This window comes from Chiloscyllium plagiosum, chromosome 15 (assembly GCF_004010195.1).
Source record: "Chiloscyllium plagiosum isolate BGI_BamShark_2017 chromosome 15, ASM401019v2, whole genome shotgun sequence".
Lineage (NCBI taxonomy): Eukaryota > Metazoa > Chordata > Chondrichthyes > Orectolobiformes > Hemiscylliidae > Chiloscyllium > Chiloscyllium plagiosum.
Genome location: NC_057724.1, coordinates 39334780 through 39347493, shown reverse-complemented (window position 1 = coordinate 39347493; position 12714 = coordinate 39334780). Strand labels below are relative to the sequence as shown.

The following is a 12714-nucleotide window of genomic DNA, read 5'->3' as shown; positions in this document are numbered from 1 at the left end:
TTCAATCTTCTCTTTAACCTCTCACATTCACTCTGAACTGCTTTGATCTTTTCCCTAAAAATGTCAATGTGTACAATAATTTTTGGCTTCTCAATCTCACCTGTAACAATATGCTTAAAACATTTAGAGATGTCTTAATCCTAGCACCAGGGAAGTAACAAACCATCCTATACTTATGCTCACTGCCATACCCCTGACAGGGTATGGCAGTGAGAATAAGTGTAGACACTCCTGTCTATACCCCTGGCAGGAAAGTCCCTTATAACAATAATTCTGTGACATCTTGTCAAACGCTGCCTAACATAAAAACCATTCCAAGTGTCCAATAATTGGAGAGACTATCCCCTTCAATAGTTCCAAAAACTGAATATTTGTTTGATAGAAGAAATGCCTGGAGACTTTTGAACTACCTTCTTATCTTTCCTGACACAATCTGAATCCCTGAATATTTGTTTGATAGAAGAATTGCCTGGAGACTTTTGAACTACCTTCTTATCTTTCCTGACACAATCTGAATCCCTGATACACCAGCTCCTCATCCATTGATTTATCTCATTTAATCTTTTGTTCATCTGACTGAACCTGCAGGGTAATAACATTTGTAAATCTACTAGCCATCTTATTCTGTCCCTTACATATGACCTTAATAAAATTCAGGCTAAAAAAAATGTTTTGATAACACCTCATATGAAATAAACTACCTTTCATTACCTACAGAAAATATTAAAATGGAAAAAAAACAATCAAGTATATAAAACTTAAATAAAATCAACCATTTATCTGATTAACTGCTCCTCTTCAAATAAATTCCTTGAAGAAAAATAAATCTTTTCCAGAGCTGACCACGTGTCGGACTCTATAAAACGAAAACACAACTTCTTATTTTAATAAAAGTCAGTTTTTCAAAAAAACATTTAAAATGTAAAAAAAACTTCCAAAACACATAGACTTTTTCAATTTCTTAATTAAGAATAAAAAAAGTCTCAGTCTTCACTGTAGACCCTTAAAAAAAACTTTGAATAAAAGTCAGTTTGAAAAAAAATGTTTTTGAATGTTAATAAGACAAAATGGAAAAAATCTTATTTTAGAAACTATGACTATAATAACTGTAAAAAAAAATTATAAAATTTAACTAAGTGTGCAATCACAGGAGCAACTGCAAAATCCACCCTGCTCCTGCCTCAAATCCATGTCCATTTTCACACCTTTCTCTTTTAATACTTCTGATCAGGTTTCTTCCCTGCTGGAGCATTGAAGTGCTGTTAAATGAAGATAAAATTTTTCCAAATGAGTCTGTGGTGCAGTTTCCCTCACCAGTTTCTCTGCAGTCTTTGACACAGTTCATCACACCATTCTCTTGCAATACTTTTTCCCTGTTCTCTGACCTTGCTTGGTTCTGATTCTCAATATATCTGAGCTAAACAATTTCTCAGTTCATACAAAGAATTTTTTAACTTGTATTCTATCCTGAACTGTGTTCAAAGACTTGTCCTTCATGAACTGCATCACTGTAAATTCAAAACTCTCAATTCTTTTAACTCTGGCTTCTTATAAAACCATCCCAAATCTGTTCTTGCAGTTGCTCTCTGAACACCTTTAGACTCTATCCTTCCATTACCCAAACATATTAACCTACTTGGAAGATGTGCATGCTGAAGACACTGTGACTTCTCCTAGGCTGCACTGATAGTCTCTTTCACTCAGTAGCCATAAGTTGTCTTCACTAACCCACATGGGCTCTTCATCATATGAATTCTTACCTTCAAATCTATCCACTGTGTCATACCATTCTGCCTCTACTTCCTTTTCTAACAGTTCCTTCCTTTAGTCTTCTGTTCAAGGTTTTGTTCCTTAATGTTTATAACAGATTTAAAAAAAGTGTTGTTTTTATTTACTAACTGAAGACTCCAAAAACAATGCTTGAGGAATAGCTTTGAAATTAGGGAAATCAACTCCCAAAAAACATTTGTAAAAAAAATTCAGACATTAAGTATATGTCATTTGTTTCTAAAGCCAAATAAACACTAAGCCACAAACACTACACAAATATTACCTTTACCTGAGATTTACAACAATTTGTGCTACATATATAAATGTATTAACAATTTTCCAGCAATTCAAATTTTTGGTTTCCAAAGTTCTGACATTGTTAGTTTTAGTTGATCATTTACAACAGACTTAAGATATTACAAAATTGCAACACACAGATCACAACAGGTATCAAGAAATAAATTCTTTTCTCTATCCATAATGATCAAAAAGAATATCATGATTTTGTTTTACAAAAATTACTATCCATCACCAAAACGTGATCAATTGTTACAATTTTATGGGTATCCTGTATTCCATTCCTCAACTAAGTGGCAGTTTGATCAAGCAAGTAGACCATAGACTGCTAGGAATATATTTGACTGTACACTACCATATTCAAGCCAGTTCTCAACCAGACATTGCACACTTGGTTCCAGTGGATGTCACTGGTGATTAGGACTGGGAATTCAGACTTCGTGATATTGAAATCAGCTAAACATAAATTGCAAAAGATGGAGCCTCCTAGTAGGTAATGGGTACAAGTACACACCATAGTGTCCTTGCCCACCAAACATTGGGGTGCTATCATGATACAGAAACAAATCAAGTTAACACCAAATTTTAAAAGAAGGATCAACACATCTTCAGAAGACAAATAACAAGATTCAAAGCTTGATAGGAGAGTTGTCTATCCAAGACCAATGCAAATACAGACTACTAGTCAAGATGTTTCATTATTTATGTGATACATTTCCAAAGTGTACAATAATTTCTTGAAATTACTTCTGGTCTTTGGTTTTTATTTTTACATCGTCCAAGATGTGATGGCACTTTGAATCTTGGAGGTGGTTTGCTCTCATCATTTTTTCAGTTTTCATGCTGAACATATCATCAATTTTACATGAAGTTGGGTAAATAAATATCAATCATTCCCACAGTAGATGTGAATATTAATTCATCCATTGGTTCAGCAATATTCAGTCTGAAACTTGGCAAAACTTTGTACAGTTGTCACATTGTTAAGCAAGATGTTATGACAATTTATTTGTAAAACCCAGATTATCTGAACAGCTGCAACACTTTTTTTAAAAAAAAGCTATGATTATGTGGAAATCCCAAGACATTAAAATTAAAAAGAATAGCAAGATCTCTATTTGAGAACTCTGCCTTTTCAAAAGTATGTTTTTCTTTCCTGCAAAAGTTACAATTAATATTTGTTTTGCATCTGTTCAGGGTAATGTTTTAAAACAATAACATTTAAGTTTATGATGCACCATCACTGATAGTGAATGTGCTTTACAAACGGAAAACATTACAAATTGTCAATATCTGATTTACACAAGATCTTTGTCCATCTTCCAGGAACAAAGTTATATAGAGATTCAGTACAGGATGTATTTTGGTATGAAGCACAATTTGTTATTGGGCTTTGCAGTGACTCTCTACTTTTGTACAACAACATTATTAACCATATACATAACTCAAGTGTACTGAGGCAACAGAGCAAAAATATGTACGTTTTGCTTAGATGTGAAATCATGTGATGTCACAGTTTTACATCAGTTAATGAAATCTACTTCCATCTTGTACCTCCATCTTGGTGCTTATCTACACTGAAGTCATTCCCCTCAGTCTTTTCAACCACAAAAGATTGTTAGGGTCATCTGCATATCCCATTCTGTACTGTATCACAATGTATCAGGTTTCTATGTCTGAGTCGATATCAGTGTCCCCGTCAATTGAGTGGAATTCCTCGCTGTCCTCCTCATCCTCACTCAGTTGTACCTCATTAAGAACACTTGGTCCATGCCTTTGTTCCTCATCTTCTTCTTCCTCAGACAGCTCATAGTCACACCCTCCACTGCTAAAGGTGGTATCACGAGTATTTGATTTGAGCTCAGTTTCTTCATAGCTCTCATAGCTGGGCAGTGGGGTGGGGAAAGAGAAAAAAGTTGCATTATTGTTTAATGAAATCTGATTTAGCTGAATCACAAAAGATCCAGACTGACATTGGTCTCAAGTAAAAGATATAATATTTGCACTTTGTTTCATCTTGATAGGAGCTTTTCATAAAATAATTTTGTTTTCAAGTCTAGTAATCTGCTTCACATGTCAGTCAAGCAATTGTCATTAGTTCAGTGCCTTAATGATCGCCTTTGATGTACCACAAAATTCCTATCCTTGGAACTTTACTATTCAATATATATGATCAAGGTTTCTTAACAATTATATCTGTGATTCCAGCACCATGATGGTGGCCTTCAAGAACTCTTGCAAAGGGCAATGTAATAGAACTATTAACTCCTCGGTCTGTTTTGCAGAAAATGTCTGGCTGATCATCATGAAATTGGCTGCAGCCAGTCTGGATTTTTATTTCACAGGGCAACAAGGACAGGAAGCAAGAGGCAAATGACAAGGCAGCAGTAACTAGAAGAAAAAAAACTTTTATAGAACTCAGTGTAAAAGAACTCTCTCACTTGCTGACCATAGGCAAATTCCAGAGCCTTCAAAATGGTATTTAATTCACATTCTCCTCCCATTCTCACAGTGTGGTCACATCAATTTAAATTGCATTAAAATGGGGTGGACAGTGGAAAATGGTTCAGAGCACTGATTTATTCACAACTCCTTCACAAGTTAGTCAACTTCAATCAGACTACAAAAACACAACCACCACCAGAGGTGGACTTTACTCTTCATTTGGTCCCAATCCAGTGTATCCCTAACATCAAATTATGTGGAAAACTGACATTAATCAGAAAATCAGAGTCTGTGAAAGATGAGATTTTGTCCAGCGAACCAGTGTTACTTGTCCCAAATTTCAGTGTTTAAAGTACTTAAAGGCAGCTTCTGATGCTAGTGACCTGAAAAGAATAGTCCTCAATTACAAGAAAATAGGTCTGTGGCATACTTTTCTAAAGAGCTAAATCAAAACCAAAACATTCACTCTATACTGGAAAATAAATCCTAATGATTGATAGTGGCTTTTAAACATTTTGAAATATATGTTCATCATAGCTGCAGGGTAACACTGGAATACATTGATCAGAGCCCTTTAGCCCTTGTGAAAAATTTCAAAAAACAGAATGCGAGACTATTTCAATGGAGTTTACTATTATAGCCCTTTCAGTTAAAAAGAAGTTTATACTGCGGGAGGAAAAACAACATAATTGCTGCAGCTTTGTCTAAAATTTAACTTTGCCTTGAATTCTGAGTACCAAAAATGATACTGTGTGCTTATATTTAAAAGTGAATGAGAGTTACTTGCAAAAGTTTTTTTGAACATTGTAAATTACAGAATTTCATTTCTCCAAGGGTAGAGGTGTAACAAAGATGCTTTTTTGAGATGTCATGTGTAAAGTCTTATGGATAATGGATAATTTGTAGTGAAGAAGAAATACATGGACTTTTTACAAAAGTATCATTGAAAGGACATTGGGCTTTTTATTTTAAATTACCTCTTGGAAGTAACATTGCTTAAACAAGCTGCTTGGATTTGTTTACTATAAGTTATAAACCTAGGTTCATGTCTTCATTTATTATTTTTATATTTCTTAAACCCAATTAATGCATCTTTTTATTCTCAATCTAGTGTATATAAAGTATACAATTGTCCATATCAGTAACTGAGTAAAGTATTTAAATTCATGTTGCAATGAGTGGAACAGTAGGACTGGAGAGAGAGAGAGAGTGCACTCCTACAACCTCAGTTATAATACAGTCCTAAGTATAATTCTAAAAAATAAAAGTATATTTCAATTAAAAAAAAAGTTGTTTGACATTGTTTGTTTAAACATGTGAAATATTCATACATGTCACAGGTATTTCTTTGAGCATTTAATGTATCCTTGACTATCACAAAGTCACCATAGTATTAAGGACCGCTCGGCTGCTCTCTCAATTGAGAGAGATGACTGATCATTGTTAAACTGGAGGATCAACACACCTAAGATTGAGAGGAGAGTCCTTCATGATAACCTCAGCCGGTGTGATAGCAAATTCATTTGAAGAGCTTGAATCAATTTCAGTTAGCTATGTGTTAAATTTTTAAGTCATATTGTTAATGCAATTAGGAACCACAGATGAGCAGAAGCAGGCTTGGAGTACAGGAGCTGCACTTATCTAGTCTTGGGTGAAATACAGACAATACTTGTGAAAACTAGGAAAAACAACAGAAAATGTAATACTTACTTTGTAATGATGTGTTTTAAGTGTATGATGTGTATCTGGAGATGTTTAACACACAAGAGTTCATTTTACATTTCACAGTGATAAGACTGGCTGTCCCTGCTCATGCATGAAATAAATAATTGCTAGCCTGATTTGTGTAATTCAAAGAAGTTGTTTCTAAGTGAGAAAAAGTAACTGGAATACATTGTGAGACAACACTGCCTTTTTTCAAGCAGTGGGGTGAAGGCTAGGCCACAAAACGAAGGAAGGAAGGTAGGAAGGAGTGTTTGTGTGTGTGTTTTCAGGAATGCTAAGTATAGTTACAACTTACAGAGTTATGCAGCACAGAAACAGAGCTTTCAGTCCAACCAGTCCATGCTGACCATAATCCCAACCTAAACTAATCCCACCTGCCTGCACTTGTCCCATATTTCTCCAAACATTTCTTATTCATGTGGTAATCAAAATGGCTTTTAAATGTCATAACGGTACCTATATCCAACACTTTCCCTCGAAGGTCATTGCACACATGAACCACACTCTGTAAAAAAACAAATTGACCTGTCTCTTAAATCTTCCTCCTCTCACCTTAAAAAATGCCCCACCCTTAAAATTGTCGACCCTAGGGAAAAGACACCTGCCATTCACCTTATCTATACCCTTCATTATTTTATAAACTTCTATAAGGTCACCCCTCAATCTCCTGTGCTCCAGTGAAAGAAGTCCCAGCCTATCCAGCCTCTCTTCATAACTCAAACCTTCCATTCCCTGCAACATCCTGGTGAATCTCTTCTGAACCTCTGCAGTTAAGAATATCCTTCCTGTAACAGAGCAACCAGAATTGTGCAAAGTTCTCCAGAAGAGACCTAACTAATGTCTTGAACAACTTTAATGTAATGTCCCAACTCCTTTATTCAAAGATCTGAACAATGAATGCAAGCATGCTAAACACCTTCTTAACCACCCTAGCCATGTGTAACACAAACTTCAAAGAATTATGACCTGGAACTCCAAGATATCTCTGTTCTATAACACTACTGAATCCTTAAATGTAATTGCATAGGTTCTGCACTGGTTTGTTTTACAAAAACACACCTCGCATTTATTTAAATTAAACTCCACTCTTCAGCCCATTTACCCAATTGATCAAAATTTCTTTGTAATTTCAGATGACCTTCTTCATTGACCACTATACCACCAATTATTTACTGTTAACAGGATTCAGGGAGATAACTCCCTCTGTTCAACCTCCTGTTGCACACTCAGGACATGAAGAAATTTTAGAGATTGAAATGTGTAGGGAGAGAGGCTTGGGGAAGAGGCAAAATCAAGAAGAGACAGTTGCAAGGTGGGGGGTGAAAGACAGATAGAATGAGGTAGGGTGTCTGACCAGGAGAAACAGACTTCTTTATTATATAATAAGGTGGTAGCTTCAGTTTGGATTTTGACAAGAGGAAAGGCTTCTCTTCTACAAAGAGAAAGCACCTAAATTGCTTTTCTTCCTGTATGGAGAAATAACAGAAAATCTGGTGGCTATTCTCTCACATTATTTTTCTGTAAACTGCTGTCTGTAATCTGCTCTATCTTGCTAAAAGGGAAAATCACCTTCACAGGCACTAAAAAGCAAATCCTCAAACCAGTGAAGGTAAGACTTGAGAATCAGCTTATCAACAAATTTACATCATTCGCAAAGAATCGGAAGGAGTCAAAAGAAAGCCGAAAGACTTATTGACAACTGCGATCCATTCTTGACCAGAATTGTGCTTCTCTGTCATTTGCCCCCGCCCGCAATATTTGTGTCTTGTCTCTTTGTGTGTTTTGTGTGTGTATGAAAACTTCATGAAAGGGATAGAGTTTAAGTTAGAGTAATACATTAGCAATTCGACTTGCCCATTTTCTGCCATTGGTTAAAAGCAGTTTGATTACAATAAGTAGTTATTTTCTTGTTACAGTTTTCATATTCTGTTAACCTGTATTAGAAAGGAAAATTTAATTGGTTTAATCAAATTTTCATATTTGTGGCGGCTCTGGAAATAGCAGGGGCTTGACTTCTAACACATTATCTAAATGAGTCATTGAAGTATATGTAGGAAATATTTGTGAGAGGCCTAGTACTCTTTGATCCTCTGTCGAAACATACACCATGTCTGAAATGCTGTGGATAGGGGAGACCAGCATCCCACGGTCTTGAAATCGTGAATCCCAAATAGCCAATTGTGCACAACAATGTCATACCTGCAACCACAGAGCAGAGTCATACACAATTATATAGAATCCATCAGCTTCAGTTGCAATGGTGAGGAGATGTCATTCCTACTAATGTGCATTAAGTCTGGGAACAACAGAAGAGCCAGAAGACTCTAACAAGTTAGTTAGACCAGGAAGGTGTGTGACATGCCCAAGGGCACAGTCATGATGTTTAGTTATGATGTGGAGGTGCTGGTGTTGGACCGGGGTGGACACGGTCAGAAGTCACACAACACTATGCTATTGTTTAACAGGTTTATTTGAAATCACAAGCTTTCGGAGCACTGCTCCTTTGTCAGGTGGAGTAAAGAGAAGCACATAGGCACATAATATTTAATAAGGCAGTTTGGCCAGTCACATGAGAAGAGTTTTGGATCATACAAAATACGTAGGAATAGAAAGTCATGGTCAAAAATAGGAGATACTGAAGACGTTGGCCCCCTGCCCCCAACCAATTCTGTTATCGATAGTGACAAGAAATGAAAAACGTTTGCCAGACTGTAGCCAACAAACTTGTGACAAAAATGACCTAAATGTCCATGACAATTCAGTCTTTGAGCCAGTACCATTATCATAGAATCCCTATAGTGCTGGAGGTGTCCATTCAGGGCATCAAGTCCACGCCAACCACCTGAAGATCATCCTACCCAGCCTGCACATCTCGAGACACTCGGGACAACTCAGCATGACAAATTCACCTAACCTGCATATCTTGGTTCAATGGGAGGAAACCCATGCGTACACAGGGAGAAGGTGCAAATTCCACACAGGGCCAACAGGCTGAGGAGTGGCAGATGGAGTTTAATTTTAAAAAATGCAAGGTGCTGCATTTTGCAAAAGCAAATCTTAACACGACTTATACCCTTAATGGCAAGTTCCTGGGGACCTCGACAAAGAGACCTTGGAGTGCAGGTTCATAGCACCTTGAAAGTAAAGTCTCAGGTAGATAGGATAGTGAAGAAGGTGGTTGGTATGCTTTCCTTTATTGGTCAGAGTATTGAATATAGGAATTGGAATGGCATGTTGTGGCTGTACAGGACATTGGTTAGGCCACTTTTGGAATACTGCGTGCAATTCTGATTTCCTTTCTATCGGAAGAATGTTGTTGTGAAACTTCCAATGGTTCAGAAAAGATTTACAATGATCTTGCCAGGGTTTGAGCTATAGGGAGAGGCTGAATAGGCTGGAGCTGTTTTCCCTGGAGAATCGGAGGCTGAGGGGTGACTTTATAGAGGTTTATAAAATCATGAGGGGCATGGATAGGATAAATACACAAAGTCTCTTCCCTGGGGTGAAGGAGTCCAGAACTAGAGGGCATAGGTTTAGGGTGAGAGGGGAAAGATATAAAAGAGACTTAAGGGGCAACTTATTTACGCAGAGGATGGTGCATGTATGGAATGAGCTGCCAAAGGAAGTGGTGGAGACTGGTTCAATTGCAATATCTAAGAGGCATCTGGATCTGTATATGAATAGGAAAGGTTGAGAGAGAGATGGATCAAGTGCTGGCAAATGGGACTACATTAGGTTGTGATATCTGTTTGGCATAGATGAGTTGGACCGAAGGGTCTGCTTCTGCGTTGAACATCTCTATGACTCTATAAGTCACCTAAGGGTGCAATCAAATCTGAGTCTCTGGCACTGTGAGGCAGCGGTGCTAACCATTGAGCTAGGTCGGAAAGCTTTTGCTAATTTCATAAAGGTCATGGATAGATACTGCACTGGCCTATTAGGAATGGAAGAACCAAGATGGTTAGAATCTGGTCAAGTGCAAAAGAACAATCATCTGCTTTACTTGTCAGGTGGTGAATGGTGTTATGATGCCAGTAAGAAGGCTATTGGCCAGTCTCAAAGTGATCATGATTAAGGTCAGTGAAAAGCCTTTTGATCTAATTATCCATATACAAAAGTTCACAGTAAGCAAAAAAAAAGGAAACTTATGACCAACATCAAATGTTACGATCGAGTTAAATCAAAGCATCAAACACCAGCAATGCTCATTGGTCAACAGAATTTTGGATCGAAAAATGAAAGAGGAGAGATACTGATCAAATTTTGTCAAGCACCTTTTTTTTTAAGCGACCAAATGGACAATACATTTGGAAAGTTCCAGGCAATAGATTAAGAGATGGTGAAGTAATGCTTTTAAAGCAATATACAAAATATTCATATCTAACCCAGGACAGATATTAATTAAGAACATTGTCCTGTGACAAAAATTAAAGTAGAACTGAAAATAGCAAAAACATGGTGGGCAATCATTTAGATTTTGAACAATGAAAACTGATGACAGGTATTCACTTTAGAAGGAAAAACACATTTAAAGGCCTCAAATTTGAAGAATCTGAACAAAGTTCTCTGAACAACAAAATGAAAGCCCAATGGAAAAATATGAAGTACTCAACATGCTGCAAAGCAAATAACACCAAAACAGAAAAGAAAACAAGACATGTTAAAATACAGAAAATAGGAGTAGGCCATTAGGCCCTTTTAGCCTGCTCTGCCATTCAATACGTTGTGGTTGATCAGCAAATTCAGTACTTTTTTCCTGCTTTCTCCACTTGATCCCTTTAGCACTAAGAATTATTAAGTAACATTCAATGTTTTGGCCTCAACCTCTTTGTGACAGAGAACTTCACAGGTTGACCACCCTCTGGATGAATAAATTTCTCTTCGTCTCAGTCCATAATGGCCTAGCCATATCTTTAAACCATAACCCCTGTTTCTTGAATCCTTGGTAATCAGGAACATCCATTCTGCTTTTACCCTATCTAGTCCTGTTAGAATTCTAGAGGTTTCTATAAGATATGCCTGTCCTGCTTCTAAACTTCAAAGCAATCCAGTCTCTTTTTCAAATGTCAGTGCTGCCATCCCAGGAATCAGGAATCAGTCTGGTAAATTTCCACTATTCTCCCTCCAAAGCCAGAGCATCATTCATCAAATAAGGAGAACAAAACTGCACATAATACTCTAGATGTAGTCTCACAAAGGCCCTACACATTTGCAGCAAGGCAACCCTGCTCCTGTACTCGAATCCTCTTGGAATGAAGCCAACATACCATTTGTATTCTTCAGCTGCACATGCATGCTTACTTTCAGCAATTAGTGCATAAGGATATGAAGATCTCAGCACACCTCCACCTTTCCAATTCTTTGCCACTCATAAAATAATCTACCATCCTGTTTTTGCTACAAAAGTGAATAACCTGACATTCAACTATATTATACTTCATCTGCTATGTACTTGCAGAGTCAGTCAACTTGTCCAAATAACACTATAAAGCATCAGTGCATCCTCTTCACAGTTCACACTCCCATCCAGTTTTGTGTCATTTCAACAAGTTAAAATGTGAGGATATTATACTTAGTTCCCTCATTTAAATCAATAATAATATATTCCGAATAGTTGGAGCCTCGGCAGTGATTCCTATGGTACACCACTAATCACTGCCTGCCACTCTGAAAAAAGACCCATTTATTCCTACTCTTTATTTCCTGTCTGCCAACCAGTTCTTCATTCATATCTATACACTATCCCCAATCCCATGTGCTTAAATTTTACATGCTATTATTGTATCTGGTCCTTATCAAAAGCCTTGTGAAAGTTCAAAGAAAGCACATCTACTAGCTCCCACGATCAAATCTACTCAAAAAATTCCAGTAGATTTGTCAAGCATGATTTCTCTTTTGTAAATCCATGGTGACTCTGTGCAATCCTGTCAGTTTCAATTGCTTTTTTATAATGGACACGACCATCTCCTCCCATTACTGATGTCAGACTAACAAGTCTACAATTCCCTGCTTTATCTCTCCTTCCTCACATCAACAAGCCTACAATGTATAGGAAGTGTTCCAGAATCTACAATTTATGGAGAGGTAGACTATCATAGAGTCATACAACATCAATCCAACTGGTCTGTGCTGACCAGACATTCCTACCTGGCCTAGTCCCATTTACCAGCATTTGGCCCATATCCCTCGACATCCTTACCATTCATATATCCATCCAGATGCCTTTTAAATGTTACAATCGTACACCCCTCCACCACTTCCAGATGATCACTAATGCATCCATTATTTATAAGACCAGTTGCTTTCATAGCTGAAAAATGTGTTGCTGAAAAAGTGCAGCAGGTCAGGCAGCATCCAAGGAGCAGGAGAATCGATGTTTCGGGCATAAGCCCTTCTTCAGGAATGAGGAGGGTGTGCCAAGCAGGCTAAGATAAAAGGTAGGGAGGAGGGACTTGGGGGATGGGCGTTGGGAATACA

At 37.3% G+C, this 12714-nt stretch overlaps 1 protein-coding gene and 1 long non-coding RNA gene across 6 annotated transcripts in view; one reads left to right on the top strand and one right to left on the bottom strand.

Annotated features, from left to right (window-relative positions):
• The window catches only part of LOC122557251, a 74832-nt gene that overhangs the window by 17913 nt on the left and 44205 nt on the right, over positions 1-12714 (top strand). The window lies entirely within an intron of this gene.
• The window catches only part of taf1 (TAF1 RNA polymerase II, TATA box binding protein (TBP)-associated factor), a 176950-nt gene continuing 166275 nt past the window's right edge, over positions 2040-12714 (bottom strand). For all 4 annotated transcript variants that reach the window (XM_043704745.1, XM_043704744.1, XM_043704746.1 and 1 more), the window contains one exon: positions 2040-3952. In XM_043704745.1, coding sequence (XP_043560680.1) covers positions 3730-3952 — 223 coding nt within the window. In that variant the 3' untranslated portion in view covers positions 2040-3729. The remainder of the gene's footprint in view (positions 3953-12714) is intronic.